Raw genomic sequence first — 16,519 nt, 5'->3', positions numbered from 1 at the left:
TAAAATCTTACCAAAAATATTAAAATGATTCTTGTCACATTTGATATAATATGTCAGTAGATGGATTTTATGGCAGTTGTGCAACAGAATTTATTTCCAATTTTTACATCCATTTAATGAACTGCTTAAACACTGTTTTGCGCTTACGCAACGAATAGTTACGTAACGAAAATGGCTTGGGAAACAAGATACAGATACGAGTGGATTGCCCTGTAGTGCTTGGGCCTGGCATCTTTCAGGCTTGTTTATCGCATCTTGTCATCCTCACAGCGTTACCCTAATTCATACTGACATACATTTCACAGGACTTTGATTATAAGTGACCAGGTATAAAATAAACGGTTTTGTAAATAGAAGTTTTGCTTATGCGATTTTTCTAACAACAAAATTTTGCCGAAAAGATTTTTAGCGAGTCATGTTTTTTTCAATTTGTTGCAAAAACAACTGCGATGCGAAAACAGAAACGATTTTTCGTTTAAAGTATTGTGCTGTATATTTCGCTAAAGTGGAAAAAAGCGCACACATGGGCAATACAAACGCACTCTATTTTTATCAGAAATTATTGAAGGTTTACTAAAAAATTGGCACACTATATAGCAACCAAATATTTATTTTCTGTATTCCTGTTTATATTGTTTGTAAAATATGAACTGGGATTTAGGATAGAGCCTTATTGCCAACGCTACAATTTTGGGAAAATTAAATACCAGTAAAACACAGTTTACTATAAACGATAATAGGTTGGAGAGTTGTCTTGGCCAGCAACACCAACAGAGGCACGTATATTGTATTAGGTTTGAACTTTTAAATATATAGTTGGGTACGAAAAGACGGGACACGTTTAGCATGTAATATTCAAATATTCTGACCGTGTTTTAAACAATTAACAACGGTTTATAGAAGTCGTAAGCATATGGTTTTATAGTTCTGTGAATGTTCGTTGTTTACTACCAAATATAGGACGAAAAATTATAAAAATATGTTTCATCCTACCCCACCCTACCATACATACATTGATAGTTTTCCCCTTCACTTTTTCATATACTTTTAACTTGTTGGTGTCCCGGAATTTCTCTTGGGTCTAAAGTTTTCGAATATACAAGTTCTAATTCAGGTATTTTTACCACTGATACTGGCTGAAGCTCAGTTAACTGGGGGCTTGATTGAGCTTGCACAGTTTCAGAAGTTTCGGTGTCTACAAGTATCTTTTCCCCGGTAACTATGCTTGTGTTAACATCAATGAAAGGCGCAAAGTGTGTGCCAACTGTAGGGTTGGTCAGTTTATCACCGCAGCAGAGTGTCGAAATAGAGGGTAACGTGCCTCCCCGAAAATTATGAAACAGTGGCGCTTGCATGATTGTTGGAAGGGCATCTTCTGAGCGAAAATAACTCGGAGAATAATCGGACCCTACTTCGGTGTAAGTCAATTGGTTCACGCTGGGCGAGACCGAGTTGCCCATGGCGTTGAACGCATTTTCAAAATAAGCAGTTGCAGAAGCGTCGTTCGAGTTGTGGACAATCGGCTGGGTTGGTTGCGTGTACGTGTTAAAAGGAACTTGAATCAAAGGTCTGTCGTCGTCTTTTAACACAAGATCAACTTTGGTGTAAAATGAGCTCTGGCTAACCAGAGCGCCGTAGTGATGCGATACATCCTGCTGATAGTGCGAGTTCGAATGTACAGTCTGTGTCATCGGCGCCATTTTCTGTTTTTGCTCCAGACTGTCCGCAGTTTGGTGTTCTGATATATCAAGCGCTTGGGCCCAAACCTTTTCCGGCCACCCGGTCCTCCCCTTCCGAGGTTTCTCTGGGTCGTCACTTGCCGTACCACATGTCCCAGTTCCACCATTGGAAGCTCGTTTAATTAGATGAGTTGTACCTGTTCCGTTATGAGTGTCTGATAAACCCTGTAACATTTTCAAACTTTAATGCTGTCTTTAATATACAACAGTTTATTTTAACGAAAACTGGTTCAGGGCGCAGTACAAGTTTTCCATACAGAGGATCTTAGATTAATATATAGTAGGGTAGAGGAAGACGGGAGACACCTTTAGCACACAATATCGAAATATCCTGATCGCGTTTTTAAAAATTAATAGCAATGGTTAATAAGAATCGTTCAGATATGCTTTAAAATTCTTTGAATGTTCTTTGTTTATTACCAAATGGGAAGAAAAAAAAAACAGAATGAAACGGTGTCCCATCTGTCCCACCCTACTATATGTGTTAAATAAATTACCATATAAACTGCCACAAGGTTTAAAAAATGGTTTAAAAGCGCTTCATTAACGACACGTTGACTTGAACAATGTTTACAAATAAGTAAAGTGGTATCGAAAAATTTAACGAGCTTGGTATACCTTTCTGAAACTCTTTCTACGTTCGCGGGATTTCAAAGCCTTTAAGTCGGCGCGGAACCCTTTTCCTCCCGTACAGTCGCCGGTATCGGAATGCTTTAATATGTCCGATAGATAAGCAATATAGGAAGACGCCAGATGTAGGGTTTTGATTTTGGAAAGCTTTGTATCCGACGGTACGTTGGGTATACACTTTCTAAGGTCGGAAAAAGCCTTGTTGATGCATTCCGTTCGTTTCTTTTCTTTCTGCCGGACGTTACGTTGAAAAGACATATTCGGTACAACACGGCACTAATTAACGGGTTTAAAATCACTGTAATAAAACTTTCTTCACATTAGTGCTTTTTGTTACTCTTTACGGGTGCTTAAACTCTTAAAAAACAATGCATGTCTCATGCTATACTTTGTGAATTAAAAGTTTGTTTATATAACTATGTAAACCACATAAACACAGAGACAAACTTCTTGGACAGCAATGATGATAACAGACCTTTTTAAATTTATGGCTACAACTTTTTAGGTTTATGGCTGCAATCCTATTGGTAAATTTTCTTTACAAAAGTTTTTCATAACCATATAATATATACACACCTGCCTAACTAATCGTTAAACATTCAATGAGTGAACATTAAAGTTCTGAAGAATACATATTGTATACATGAAGCTTATATACCGATAACTCTCATGACGAGCTCTCAAAATAGCTTCAACCAAACGTAAAACTCGTTTTTATGACTCCAAAATCAATTTCCATAACATCACACGTTCACGCGAGCATAGTTACAAGGCGAGAGGCAGCGGCACCTTTTTCCTTCACTCCCATGACGTTTTATTTGGACGTATCAAAACAAACGGGTAGTTTATTCCCTTTTGAAATTTGGGAGAGAAAAGCGAGACTTGAATTTGCAATTTACTTACATGTTCGTGTGTTATTAAAAATGAATTCGAACCGCGTTCATGTAAGTTTGCTTCATATAAAAGTATTTAGGAAATAATACTATTTGTGGTATCTTATGGTAAAAACACTATTTAGATCAATTAAAAAAACGAATTATTATTTTTAAAGAGTGGAAAATCGCCCATTGTTGCGTCACTCGCGAGTATTAAGGCGTAAACAAGAGGGCAAAGCTCCAATGATCAAGCACGTATTAAACAAATTAGTAGTATTAATTAAGTCTTTTACTACAACAGTTAAGCAAAATTGATCAAAAACAAACCAGAAATAAGCAGCTAAGTAATTTTGGGTCGCCATTGGTGACTGTGGAGCAGTAGGTGGAATCCATTTATACATGTATTATAACTCAATAAGATTTATGATGTATGAGAATTGAGTGATTGGTAAAGAATAGGTATAAATATGATTTGTACAATCTTCTACACGCGTTGGCTGTAAATTTACACTTGAGTTTAAACCTCGCCCGGCGTAACAATTATTCTAGATTGCTTTTTTTATTAAGAGATATGGGGTACTAATACTATATACAGATTTTATTTATATTTGTTTTATATTTAAAAATGGGACACATTTCCATTCTATTACCTCGTCCCATTTTATAGTTTTATAGTAAAAAAACATTCAAATATTTATAAAACTATATTTCCACGACTCCCATTGGGTGTTGGATATTTATATATTATGTGCTAAAGGTGTCCCGTCTTGCCCCACCATACTATATTGACTGTGGGCCAGACGCTTCAAACCAAACATTATAAAACACATGTTTCGCAGAGTTGTCAACGCCACATATAGTAAAACAGGAGCCAGCTGATACGTAGTTCTTTTGACCATACTTTGTTATTTAGCATCCGGTGGTACATTGCCGCACCGACGTGTACGCAACAGGCCTCTCGTGATTGTTACTTTTTGCGGCGAGTTTTACGTCAATTTATGTAGAAACGTCACAGACTGCTGAGTAAAACGTAAGTACCAGAAGCAGTTTCCAAGCTTGAATCGGTTTACGAGGCGTATAGCGTTTTGTTGCCCTGAAATAAGTATTTTATTAGAAATATAAATTTAGCAATATTTGACTGGAAACACTATATAAAAACAAAAGCGCAGTTCTATTTTACATGCGGGATTGTTGCTAATGAATCATACAGTAATATAAATATAAATCTTTTAATTAAGCATAGGTCGCTTTTGATTAAGTATAGGTCGTATCATCATAGTATACTGAAGTGACGCTGTGCAAAATAGAATATATGGGAACGACTTGCTCGCTGCAAATCTTCTATTCATTGCAAGAACCGTACTAAATGTTTCAAAAACTTAAAAACTTAGTACGGCTCCTGCAATAATTGATAGATTCGCATCAAGCAAGTCGTTACTATAGAAATATAGTTTTCTGTTACAGGCCAAACACACTGAAAAATAAAAAAAAATCGGTTGGGACATAAAAAATCAAAGTGTTATAATTTCTTTTTTTAAGTTATTTTAAACTAAACGGAAAGGATTTACAAAGAAGGTTTTAATATTTAATTTCATTAGAAGATACTATTGCTTTCATTTTTACATCGAAGCCATTATAAAACAGAGTTGACGTTATGAATTATGTAAACGAGCGAATCTATAAATAAAGAGCGTGAAATATGTCAAAATGAAATGGAAAAAAGGGAATTTTTACTCGCGTTTTTATCTGACGTTATATTTTCTCCTATATATAGTAGGGTGGGAGAAGATGGCGGGACACCTTTTCATACTATTTTCTCGTCCAATTTAGTATTAAACAAAGAACAGTCTCCAACATACCGATGTTATGTGTTTGAAACACGATCAGGATGTTTAAATATGATGTGCTAAATTTCCATCTTCCCCCACTTTATCTTCCCCCACCCTACCATATATTACTGTGGGGTAACATGGGGCACCTTCAGACCATAATATCCAAACATACTGATCGCATTTTGTGTCGCACATTCTCGCGAGGCAGATTTTTTACCGCAACTTTGATTTTTTAATACGCCTTTAATTCACAAGCTATTTCGTTTTTAAAAATGTTGGTCGTACATTTCGATTACATTTGAGTATTTCTATCATATGCCCATTATACGCTCTTTCTTTGATGATACGGCCTACATAACTAATACATAAGATTATGATACGGCCTACATAGGATTAAATCTCAAAATATATACAGCCATTTATATAGTACTGTATGATTTAGCAACAACCCGATATGTAGAATAGAACTGCTTTTGTTTCTATAGTGTTTCCAGTCAAATATTGCTAAATTTATATTTCTAGTAAAATACTTATTTCAGGGCAACAAAACGCCATACACCTCGTAAACCGATTCAAGCTTGGAAACTGCTTTTGATACTTACGTTAGACTCAGCAGTCTGTGACGTTTCTATATAAATTGACGTAAATCTCACCGCAAAAAGAAACAATCACGAGAGGCCTGTTGCGTACACGTCGGTGCGGCAATATACCACCGGATGCTAAATAACAAAGTATGGTCAAAAGAACTACGTATCAGCTGACTCCTGTTTTACTATATGTGGCGTTGACAACTCTGCGTAGCATGTGTTTTATAATGTTTAGTTTAAAGCGTCCGGTACACAGTCAATATATAGTACGGTGGGCAAGACCGGACACCTTTAGCACATAATATCTAAATATCCAACAATTGACAACACTCTATATGGAAGTGGTGAAAATTTAGTTTTCTTACATTTCGAAGCTGAATAACGTCAAACAAAAACTAAGAAAAACCGCAGACAAGATGTGTTTCCTGTATAATCCCCGATAAAAAAACATGCGTTTGCATTTGTATGATAGTATTAATTCGTGGTAAAACCATCATATATTTTGATTTTGAAAATATTGGGCAAAAAATTCTTCAGTGTCACTTATTACTTTTTTGATTATGGGATCAACTAACCAAGAATAATAATAGGAACAAAACCGATGTTTGATTTGGCGATTTGCAGGTACCGCCGTGTCTCCAAATTATTGCAAGAACTAAAAACGCCATCAAAGTGAGACCAAAAATGGCGTTATACGACAAACCGAACGCCGTTCTCCGCCTTTTCCTAGGTATCTCGCGTCAGCAACCGTGTATGCAGTGTTAAGATGGTATACTACAACGCATACAAAGTATTTAAAACGAAAAAGCAACTTACTGTATACGAATCCCCTTTACGAATTTGAAAGCATATAAGAGACGCCACAAATCCTATAATACAGTATGGACGTATAATAAAATGCCACAAGTTAAAATGAGAGCCAATATTGAACTGACACAAAAAATATCGATTCTGCCAAATTTACACACGATCGACGATTCGACGAAACACACACAAACGAGTTAAGGTGGCCGTAGTATCCGGAATTCGGCCGTTTGGTCTGTTTTGTCGGGATTTCGCTACCGCATGCGAAATTGGACACGGGTTTGCATACTACCTCGCATGCGAATTCGCCCGGATACTGTGTACAGCCACCTTTAGATGGCTTACCGATGTGCCTATAAGCCTAATATTAGTAAACCAATCAGTAATCCCGCATAATTCAGAAACGATGTGATAAAAGAAAAGCCAACTTTGTGGCATACCGCAGGTCGCACTGATATTATGTTTTACAAATTATTTATCGTTATAATAAAGCTTTGGTGGCAAAATGTCTTATTAGATTAAGATGAATGTAAATAATTAAATGAATGAAATATTGATTTAATTTATTTTTTTATCAAATGTTCTTTCTATGTTTTATAGACACGGTGTTTTAACGACTACCGTTATGCCGTAAGCCTCGTACTTTTGTTGTTAAAATTATATATAGTAGGGTGGGGGAAGATGGCACATCTTTTCATTCCATTTTCTCGTCACATTTAGTGGTAAACAAAGAACATTCAAAGAATTATAAAACCGTATCCTCCCGACTCCCACAGACCGTTGTTAATTGTTAAAAAAAAACGATTAGGATATTTAGATATTATGTGCTAAAGGTGTCACGTCTTCCCCCATCCTACTACATTTGTAATCGAAAAGAAGAATAAAATGAAATATGTTATATACCAACGAGCTCATTGAAGTTACAAAATGGCTGCAACATTTATTCAGTATATGTTTGGTAGCAGAAATAACAGAATGGTAAGTTCACTAGTGTTCGGATTTGTTTATACTTTTAAGTGTTCGGAAAATAAGGATAAAAATGAACGAATTTCTACCACTCTTCTAATTACTGAAGGTAACGAATGACTGTTGCATTGATTATTCTATTTGTTACATTACAGCAGCATGAATAAATTCTGTACTTTTATTTGACACTAATATTTATAAGGCATTAAACACTTATATCTACATAACAACAAGACAACACATATCTACAAACAAATGCGGATATTCTACAATTAAAGAGTCTTCAGGTTTAGGCACGAATGGTTCTACCAGTATTGCTGACGACTGTTGTATCCATGACCTTGGTTGGAGTATCCGTCGCTGAAAGATCGTCGGTTAAAATCTTGACTATATGCACCACTGTTGTAATCGTTGCCGTATGTTCCACTTGTGGATCGGCTTGCGTCGTTATATCTCGACGATCCACTGTCACGTTCGATGTTAAATCGAACATTGCGGCTGCAACCTGGAGTTGAATCATTTTGGCCTGAGCCGTAGGAATTGCAAACGTTGTTGCCACTGTTGCCGTAGTTGCTTCCGTGTGCGAGGTTGGAAAGAGAAAAAACCAAAGCTGATCTTGAAGGCAAGTAGATCTATAATACAGATAAGCTAAAAAATGAGCGTTGGTTATAATCTCTTGGTAAAAATATCTTACCATCATTGAATTAGGGAAGTTGTCGTAGTGACCAGTCTTGGCGTGGAATTCAACATTGGGTTGGTTTCTGCTGTGACCACCGAAGTAACGATCATCAGTATCCAACACGATTTTGTAGCTGGATAATTTTTTAATTGTCGGGTTAAATATGTTTGTATATATGAATGTATAAACAACTTGCGTGGCCATGTACCTTCCGAATCGTTCAACTGGGATTCTGTAATCTGGATAACTCTTCGTTGGGTGAAAGTTAAAGGCGAAAATAAGTCCAGCACGTTCAAACACAAACAACTTGTCACTTTCCTGTGCTCGAGTCACTATAGCCTGTTATGTGGTAACTTGTTAGATATCAGATCAATGAAGATGTCGTTTAAAATAATGTACCTGGTTTGATTTCAACCATCCGTATCGCTCTTCTGTCTTGTTCATAGCTCGGTCGAATCGGTTTAGAAACTTGTATCTGAGTTGTTGGTTGTCAGCTAGATGGAACTGTCTTCGAGCGAGTTGGTAGCTGTCATTATTTGAAGGGGAAGGAAGCTCAACCCAGTCAGGATGGCCAAACTCATTACCTATGGAAATGTATTGCAATATGATATATATATGCAAATGTTAATATACATATATAGTTTCAATGGCAAACACGTTTACATCACTCACAAATAAAGTTAAGAAATCCTTGACCAGCAAACGCGTGGGTAAATAACCGAGTCATCTTGTACAGACTCAACCCACGATCTAAACATGGAGTCAACTGTTGTGATTCCGGCATTGACGAATCTGCCATCAATTTACGACTCATTGTCATTCGACCAACTTCGTTCTGAGAATTACAAGAAGTGGATTAAAACAATCAATGTGAGATGGAACACCTAATATTCATCTTGTGATATATCTTTCTCAACAAACCTGTTCGTGATGTTCTGTGAACATAATTCGTTTTTCTTCGACTCGGTTTTCTCTAATCATCTGCCTGATGAAATGCATATTCCAATCTTCGTCTCGCGTATCATTCAATAACTGTAGTACACATGGCGTTCATTTACAACTGTTACAAAGTTTAATGCTTTTAAGTCAAGTGCGTAGTCGTTATAGACAAACCTTCGCCCAGACATTTGCAGCATCTTTACAAAGTCTGTAGTCGAATCCAAGTCCTCCTTCGCTCACGGGTCTGCAAAGGGCTGGCATACCTGGTACATCCTGTGATTGAACAACTTAGTTATCTCCTTTAAACACATGCTGAGATTAAAGTGCTTACCTCAGCAATGGTGATCACGTTCGGGTAGAATCTGTGAAGCATATCGTTCATCAACATGATGTAAGCCAATCCGTCAGTTTTCATTTGCATACCGAAGTATTGTGAGTTTTGATTATCTCGGAAAGAAGATTGTTGAACTGCTGGAAAAAAAGAAAATTTAGAATAGAACTTTAATATAATGACATCACATGTAGAATCCATATACCATGTTTGGACGGGTCATGGAAGATCATTGATGACATTCCGTTGAATCTGAAGCCATCAACGTGATACTCGTTGACGTAATAACGTAATTGCGACATAAGGAATCGAAGAGTTTCCCATCTGCAAGATTTATTATGGTTTTACATAACAATATTTTCTTTTCTTTTAAAATTATCGCATACTTTTTGTAATCGAAAATCCTGGTATCATGTTCGTCGTTGAAACCTCTAGCTCCTTCTTCAAAGAAGCAAGCCTCCGTCCCATCAAACATGTTCAATCCATCCAGAACGTTCTTAGATGCTTCTCCGTGCATAACGTCAACCATCACATAGATACCCATTCCATGAGCAGTCTGTACAAGCTCTTTGAATTCTTCAGGCGTTCCGAACCGACTGAAATATTGCATGCGTTAGTAAACTGCTGCTATGAATTGTTTAAGTCGGTTAGATGGTCGCTGATATTACCTGGAGGTGGCAAAGTAGTTGGTGACTTGGTATCCCCAACTTGGGTAGTAGGAATGTTCGATCACAGCCATGAGAAGAAGCGAGTTGTATCCCTGATCCCGGATGCGAGGGAGGATGTTTGATGTAAAGTGACGATAAGTGGAAACTTCACAACGATCGGATGCGATTCCAATGTGTGCTTCGTAGATACGAAGACGATCCGGTTTGTTCGGTCGCGTATGAGTGATCTGCGGAAACAAACAGTGTTGAGAACAAGAAAGCTAATCATGCACGTCACTGTAATAAATTTAGACCTGTACTCGTTGTGACGAAGGAGGATTCCAGAACCTCCATTTGAATCCTTGGTTGGCCTCACGTTGAACAACATACTTTGCCCATGGAGAAATTCGTTCGATTCTTTGGTTGTCTTTCGTTTCGATAACGATCTGTACCACAAACGTTTATATAAAATACCATCAGCTTTAACATATGTGTAATGATTACTTCATAAACTCACTTTAAGTTCACTGCAGTGACGAATAGCACAAGAACCGTCTCGGTTTGGAGGAATAAAGAGTTTCCATTTACCAAACCCGATCTCCCGATATTGAACAAGATTCCAGTTATCTGTCAAACAGTTCAAATCAGAAAACTTATTATTTTCTTCACAAGCCATTGAGTTCAGGACGAATCTTACTGAATTCTCCTTTCAGATAAACAGCTTTCGCATTTGGAATCCATTCCATGCATCTTACTCCTCCGTCCTCCGTCATCATCACTCCGAACTCCTTGTGTCCCTGAGTAAATCGCTCCAAACCCTCCTCCCTTTCAATCGACATCTTAGTCTTCTCGAACATACCATATCTTAAACAAAACCCTTGAGTTAGTATACCGACACAAATATAACACAATTATTATATACATCACATTAACCTTCCCCGAATGTCGTCTTCGTACACTCGAAGCTGAGGATAGCTACGGAAGAGATTCTCAATAGCGGGAACTCCGCACTGCTGCATAACTTGGTTGTTATAGCTTGAGCATTCCATGATGATAAGAAGCAAAGTTGTCTTGAAGCTGATGATACTTTGATTGTAGATTAAACTGAATGATGATGTCGTATCGTTTAAGTCTACCCTTTTATACTCGAGATTGACTAATCTCTTTACAATTAAATCCTTTTGAATTACATGCGAAGGGAAGTTTTAATTAACAGACATGTTTTTATTACTACTTATACAAATCGTATTTGGCTTAAATGTAGTTTACCATCCGCCAATAGTATTGTGCTCTAATAATTTGACAACTGATTAAAAATTCCACCTGTAACAATTCCCTCAAATTGTCAAGTTATTACTTAAAATATTAGTTTTACAAAATAAATTAAATAGAATTTAACTGTCATGTCACGACCTGCTTTTATAACTGGAGGTTTTTATCTTAAGTCATATGCAATCACAATATAAAGTTTTAGACTGCAATCATGCACAAAATTTAAACACCTACAGCTAACAGTTGGTAAATGATCCTAAATTACGTATATGTATAGATTTGCTTAAGGATCGTGATTTTGTACTCAAACTAAAAGTACGCTTTTGACGTTTGCAACCATTTCATTCTAGTTTTAATATTTTTTAACTATATTTTAGTAGGTTTTATTATGGCACTGAACGAGTTAAACAAGTGCATTACATACGATAGCACTCCCACGCTTATACCCGTGTTTCCTATTTAGCGGATTAAAATGATAAACGATTACGAAATCGCAATTAGACTAGTGGAGCGTAATTACAGGAAAGTGATTTAAAACTTTCCGCTCAAAACAATTCCCAAGGATTTAATTGTAAAGAGATCAGACACTCGACTATAAAAGGGTCGATCGAAATGATACGACATCATCATTCAGTTCAAGCTTCAATCAAATCATCATCAGCTTCAAGACAACTTTGCTCTTATCATCATGGAATGCTCAAGCTATAACAACCAAATTATGCAGCAGTGCGGAGTTCCCGCTATTGAGAATCTCTTCCGTAGCTATCCTCAGCTTCGAATTTACGAAGACGACATTCGGGCAAGGTAAGTGTGATAGGTAATACATCGTGTTTTATTTCGGTATACTAACTGAAGGGTTTTGTCTAAGATATGGTATGTTTGAGAAGACTAAGATGTCGATCGAAAGAGAGGAAGGTTTGGAGCGATTTACTCAGGGACACAAGGAGTTCGGGGTGATGATGACAGAGGACGGAGGAGTAAGATGCATGGAATGGATTCCAAACGCGAAAGCTGTTTATTTGAAAGGAGAATTCAGTAAGATTGGTTATTGGCTTACTGGCGTGTGTAAAATAGCAACAGCTTTCTGATTTAAATTGTTTGACAGATAACTGGAATCTTATTCAATATCGGGAGATCGGGTTCGATAAATGGGAACTCTTTATTCCTCCAAATCGAGACGGATCATGTGCTATTCGTCACTGCAGTGAGCTTAAGGTAAGTTTATGAAGAAATTATGAAACAAATGTTGAAGCTGCTGGTATTTTATCTAAACTTCTGTACAGATCGTTATTGAAACGAAAGACAACCAAAGAATCGAACGAATTTCTCCATGGGCCAAGTATGTTGTTCAACGTGAGGGCAACCAAGGATTCAAATGGAGGTTCTGGAATCCTCCTTCGTCACAACGAGTACAGGTCTGAATTTATTACAGTGACGTGCATGATTAGCGTTCTTGTTCTCAACACTGTTTGTTTCCGCAGTTCACTCATACACGACCAAACAAACCGGATCGTCTTCGTATCTACGAAGCACACATTGGAATCGCATCCGATCGTTGTGAAGTTTCCACTTACCGTCACTTTACATCAAACATCCTCCCTCGCATCCGGGATCAGGGATACAACTCGCTTCTTCTCATGGCTGTGATCGAACATTCTTACTACCCAAGTTGGGGATACCAAGTTACCAACTACTTTGCCACCTCCAGGTAATAACAGAAACCACCTAACGAACTTAAACAATTCGTAGCAGTTTATTAACGCATGTAATATTTTAGTCGGTACGGAACGCCTGAAGAATTCAAAGAGCTTGTACAGACTGCTCATGGAATGGGTATTTATGTGATGGTTGACGTTATGCACGGAGAGGCATCTAAGAACGTTCTGGATGGATTGAACATATTTGACGGGACGGAGGCTTGCTTCTTTGAAGAAGGAGCTAAGGTTTTAACAACGAACATGATACCAGGATTTTCGATTACAAAAAGTACGCGATAATTTTAAAAGGAAATATTGTTATATAAACCTAAAATATAAACCATGCAGATGGGAAACTCTTCGATTTCTTATGTCTCAATTGCGGTATTACGTCAACGAGTATCACGTTGATGGCTTCAGATTCAACGGATTGTCATCAATGATCTTCCATGACTCGTCCAAACATGGTATGTATATGGATTCTATATGTGATGTCATTATATTGGAGCGAAGTTTTTATTCTAAAAGTTTTTTTTTCTCAGCAGTTCAACAATTTTCTTTCCGAGATAATCAAGACTCACAATACTTCGGCAAGCAAATGAAAACTGACGGATTGGCTTACATCATGTTGATGAACGATATGCTTCACAGATTCTACCCGAACGTGATCACCATTACTGAGGTAAGCACTTTAATCTCAGCTTGTATTTAAACGAGATGTCTAACTTGTTCAATTAAAGGATGTACCAGGTATGCCAGCCCTTTGCAGACCCGTGAGCGAAGGAGGACTTGGATTCGACTACAGACTTTGTAAAGATGCTGCAAATGTCTGGGAGAAGGTTTGTCTATAACCACTACGCACTTAACTCAAAAGCATTTAACTTCGTAACAGTTCTAAATGAATGCCATGTGTACAACAGTTATTGAATGATACGCGAGACGAAGATTGGAATATGCATTTCATCAGGCAGATGATCAGAGAAAACCGAGTCGAAGAAAAACGAATCATGTTTACAGAACATCACGAACAGGTTTGTTGAGAGATATGTATCACAAGATGAATATTAGTGTGTTTTATCTCGCATTGATTGTTTTAATCCACTTCTTGTAATTCTCAGAACGAAGTTGGTCGAATGACAATGAGTCGTAAATTGATCGGAGATTCGTCAATGTCGGAATCACAACAGTTGACTCCATGTTTAGATCGTGGGTTGAGTCTGTACAAGATGACTCGGTTATTTACCCACGCGTTTGCTGGACAAGGATTTCTTAACTTCATTGGTGAGTGATGTAAATGTATTTGCCAATAATATAACTATACCCTGTATCTCATAATATATATCTCATATTGTAATACATTTTCATAGGGAATGAGTTTGGACATCCTGACTGGGTTGAGCTTCCTTCCCCTTCAAATAATGACAGCTACCAACTCGCTCGAAGACAGTTCCATCTAGCTGACAACCAACAACTCAGATACAAATTTCTAAACCGATTCGACCGAGCTATGAACAAGACAGAAGTGCGATACGGATGGTTGAAATCAAATCAAGTAAATTATTTTAAACGACATATTCAAATTGATATTATGAAAACTTTTCACATAACAGGCTGTAGTGACTCGAGCACAGGAAAGCGACAAGGTGTTCGTGTTCGAACGTGCTGGACTTATTTTCGCCTTTAACTTTCACCCAACGAAGAGTTATCCAGATTACAGAATCCCAGTTGACAATTCGGAAGGTATCTCGCTACGAAAATTGTTTATGCATTCCTATATACAAAAATATTTAACCTTACAATTAAAAATATTATCTATAGTTACAAAATTGTATTGGATACTGATGATCGTTGCTTCGGTGGTCACAGCAGAAACCAAGCCAATGTTGAATTCCACGCCAAGACTGGTCACTGCGACAACTTCCCTAATTCAATGATGGTAAGATATTTTTACCAAGTGATTTCAACCAACGCTCATTTTTTAACTTTATCTGTATTATAGATCTACTTGCCTTCAAGATCAGCTTTGGTTCTTTCTCTTTCCAATTTCGCACACGGAAGCAACTATGGCAACAGTAACAACAACGTTTGCAATTCTTACAGCGGCTCAGGCCAAAATGATTCAACTCCTGGTTGCAGCCGCAATGTTCGATTTGACATCGAACGTCACAGTGGATCGTCGAGATATAACGACGCAAGCCGATCCACGAGTGGAGCATACGGCAACGATTACAACAGTGGTGCATATCGTCAAGATTTTAACCGACGATCTTGCAACGTCGTTTATCCCAACCAAGGTCATGGATACAACAGTCGTCAGCAATACTGGTAGAACCATTCGAGCAAAAACCTGAAGACTCTTTAGTTGTAGAATACGCGTCTTTGTGCGTAGATATGTGTTGTCTTGTTGTTGTGTAGATATAAGTGTTCAATGCCTTATATATGTTAGTCAAATAAAAGTGTAGAATTTATTCATGCTATTTCGGTGCATACAGTAGAACAATCTATATAATAGGGTGGGGAAAGACGGGACACCTTTAGCACATAATATCCAAATAGCCTGATCGTGCTTTAAACAATTAATAACGGTCTCTGTAATTCTTTGTATGTTCTTTGTTTATTACCAAATGGGACATGAAAATAGAATGAAAAGATGTCCCATCTTCTCCACCCAACATACAATAATCAATACAGCAATCATATCTTTCCTCCAGCAGTTTGGACGAACGATAGAAATTGATTTAATTCAACTGTATTTTCAGTACATTTAAAAGTATAAACACACCCGAAAACTAAGGAAAATATTCTATAACCTTCTATTCTATTATTCCAGCTACCAGGCATATAAGTACTGAATGAAATCTAATTGCAGCCATTTTTGCTCAACTATAATTCTAAAGTTTGGTTTAAACATAGATTCACTGTAAGTTATTCTGCGAATATTAATTACATTTAAATTCGCTAAATTAAAAAAACTTCCGCGGTGCTTGTTCATTTATAAACATTTAACATCAACCTATTGACTATGTTAATGGCTTGTTACGACCAAATCCATAGAAACTTCAAGTACACCAACCCAGAGCTAATCGGTTCAATTAAGACTCGTCGCTGCTATCATTGTGGGCGTATGTGTCCTTGGGCAAGAAAGTTAACGGCAACTCAGCTGTCCAAATTATCAACTCAGCTGTCCAAATTATCAGCCATTCCTAAAAAAGTTAAAAATATTATAATCACCCACAAAGTAACATACATAGTAACTTGTAAGCTGGCACGAGGTGTTAAACCCGTGTGATAACTTTCGTTTTCCTTTGCGCATCTGGTGTTCAAAATTCAAGCCAATTGAAGCGCGCCATTTTGAATCGTATGTGACCACTTGTCCATTGTTGGTAATGTGTAAATTGGGTTAGTTTTAGGCAGGAAAAACTCATCTAATCCACCCAAAAATTAATACTGCAGACATTTCTTTAGTGAGCCTGTATTTATATACTTTTAAGACCGACATTTAAGTCCGATTTGATTAAACC

At 37.3% G+C, this 16,519-nt stretch overlaps 3 protein-coding genes across 4 annotated transcripts; 1 reads left to right on the top strand and 2 right to left on the bottom strand.

The window, feature by feature from the left end:
* Positions 1-467: 467 nt before the first annotated feature.
* hand (transcription factor protein) lies at positions 468-3,032 on the bottom strand. The gene is given in 2 exon segments (NM_001078261.1): positions 468-1,904; positions 2,358-3,032. Coding segments are annotated over 2 exon segments (1,137 nt in total). The 5' UTR covers positions 2,628-3,032; the 3' UTR covers positions 468-1,037.
* Positions 3,033-7,405: 4,373 nt separating this feature from the next.
* On the bottom strand, positions 7,406-11,151 carry LOC100183157 (1,4-alpha-glucan-branching enzyme). 2 transcript variants are annotated; one of them, XM_026837532.1, is made up of 15 exons: positions 10,963-11,151; positions 10,727-10,893; positions 10,547-10,656; positions 10,344-10,475; positions 10,051-10,277; positions 9,769-9,978; positions 9,588-9,706; positions 9,383-9,522; positions 9,226-9,324; positions 9,034-9,144; positions 8,785-8,947; positions 8,512-8,696; positions 8,321-8,451; positions 8,128-8,245; positions 7,406-8,065 (listed from the first exon to the last, which is right to left on the bottom strand). In XM_026837532.1, exons 1-15 carry the CDS (start codon positions 11,076-11,078, stop codon positions 7,739-7,741), a joined length of 2,355 nt encoding a protein of 784 aa, XP_026693333.1. In that variant the 5' UTR covers positions 11,079-11,151; the 3' UTR covers positions 7,406-7,738. The 2 variants fall into 2 exon arrangements, with proteins under 2 accessions (XP_026693333.1, XP_026693334.1); XM_026837533.1 differs by having other exon boundaries at positions 9,383-9,519; positions 10,963-11,150.
* Positions 11,152-11,723: 572 nt separating this feature from the next.
* LOC100185519 (1,4-alpha-glucan-branching enzyme-like) lies at positions 11,724-15,466 on the top strand. The gene is given in 16 exon segments (XM_026837531.1): positions 11,724-12,105; positions 12,170-12,336; positions 12,407-12,516; positions 12,585-12,716; positions 12,783-13,009; positions 13,079-13,250; positions 13,253-13,287; positions 13,347-13,465; positions 13,541-13,680; positions 13,739-13,837; positions 13,919-14,029; positions 14,117-14,279; positions 14,366-14,550; positions 14,609-14,738; positions 14,817-14,934; positions 14,998-15,466. Coding segments are annotated over 15 exon segments (2,022 nt in total). The 5' UTR covers positions 11,724-11,989; the 3' UTR covers positions 14,933-14,934; positions 14,998-15,466.
* Positions 15,467-16,519: the final 1,053 nt, after the last annotated feature.

The sequence above is a fragment of the Ciona intestinalis genome, chromosome 14 (genome assembly GCF_000224145.3).
Source record: "Ciona intestinalis chromosome 14, KH, whole genome shotgun sequence".
NCBI classification, from domain to species: domain Eukaryota; kingdom Metazoa; phylum Chordata; class Ascidiacea; order Phlebobranchia; family Cionidae; genus Ciona; species Ciona intestinalis.
The sequence above is the reverse complement of the archived record's forward strand: the minus strand, read 5'-3'. Positions and strand labels throughout refer to the sequence as shown.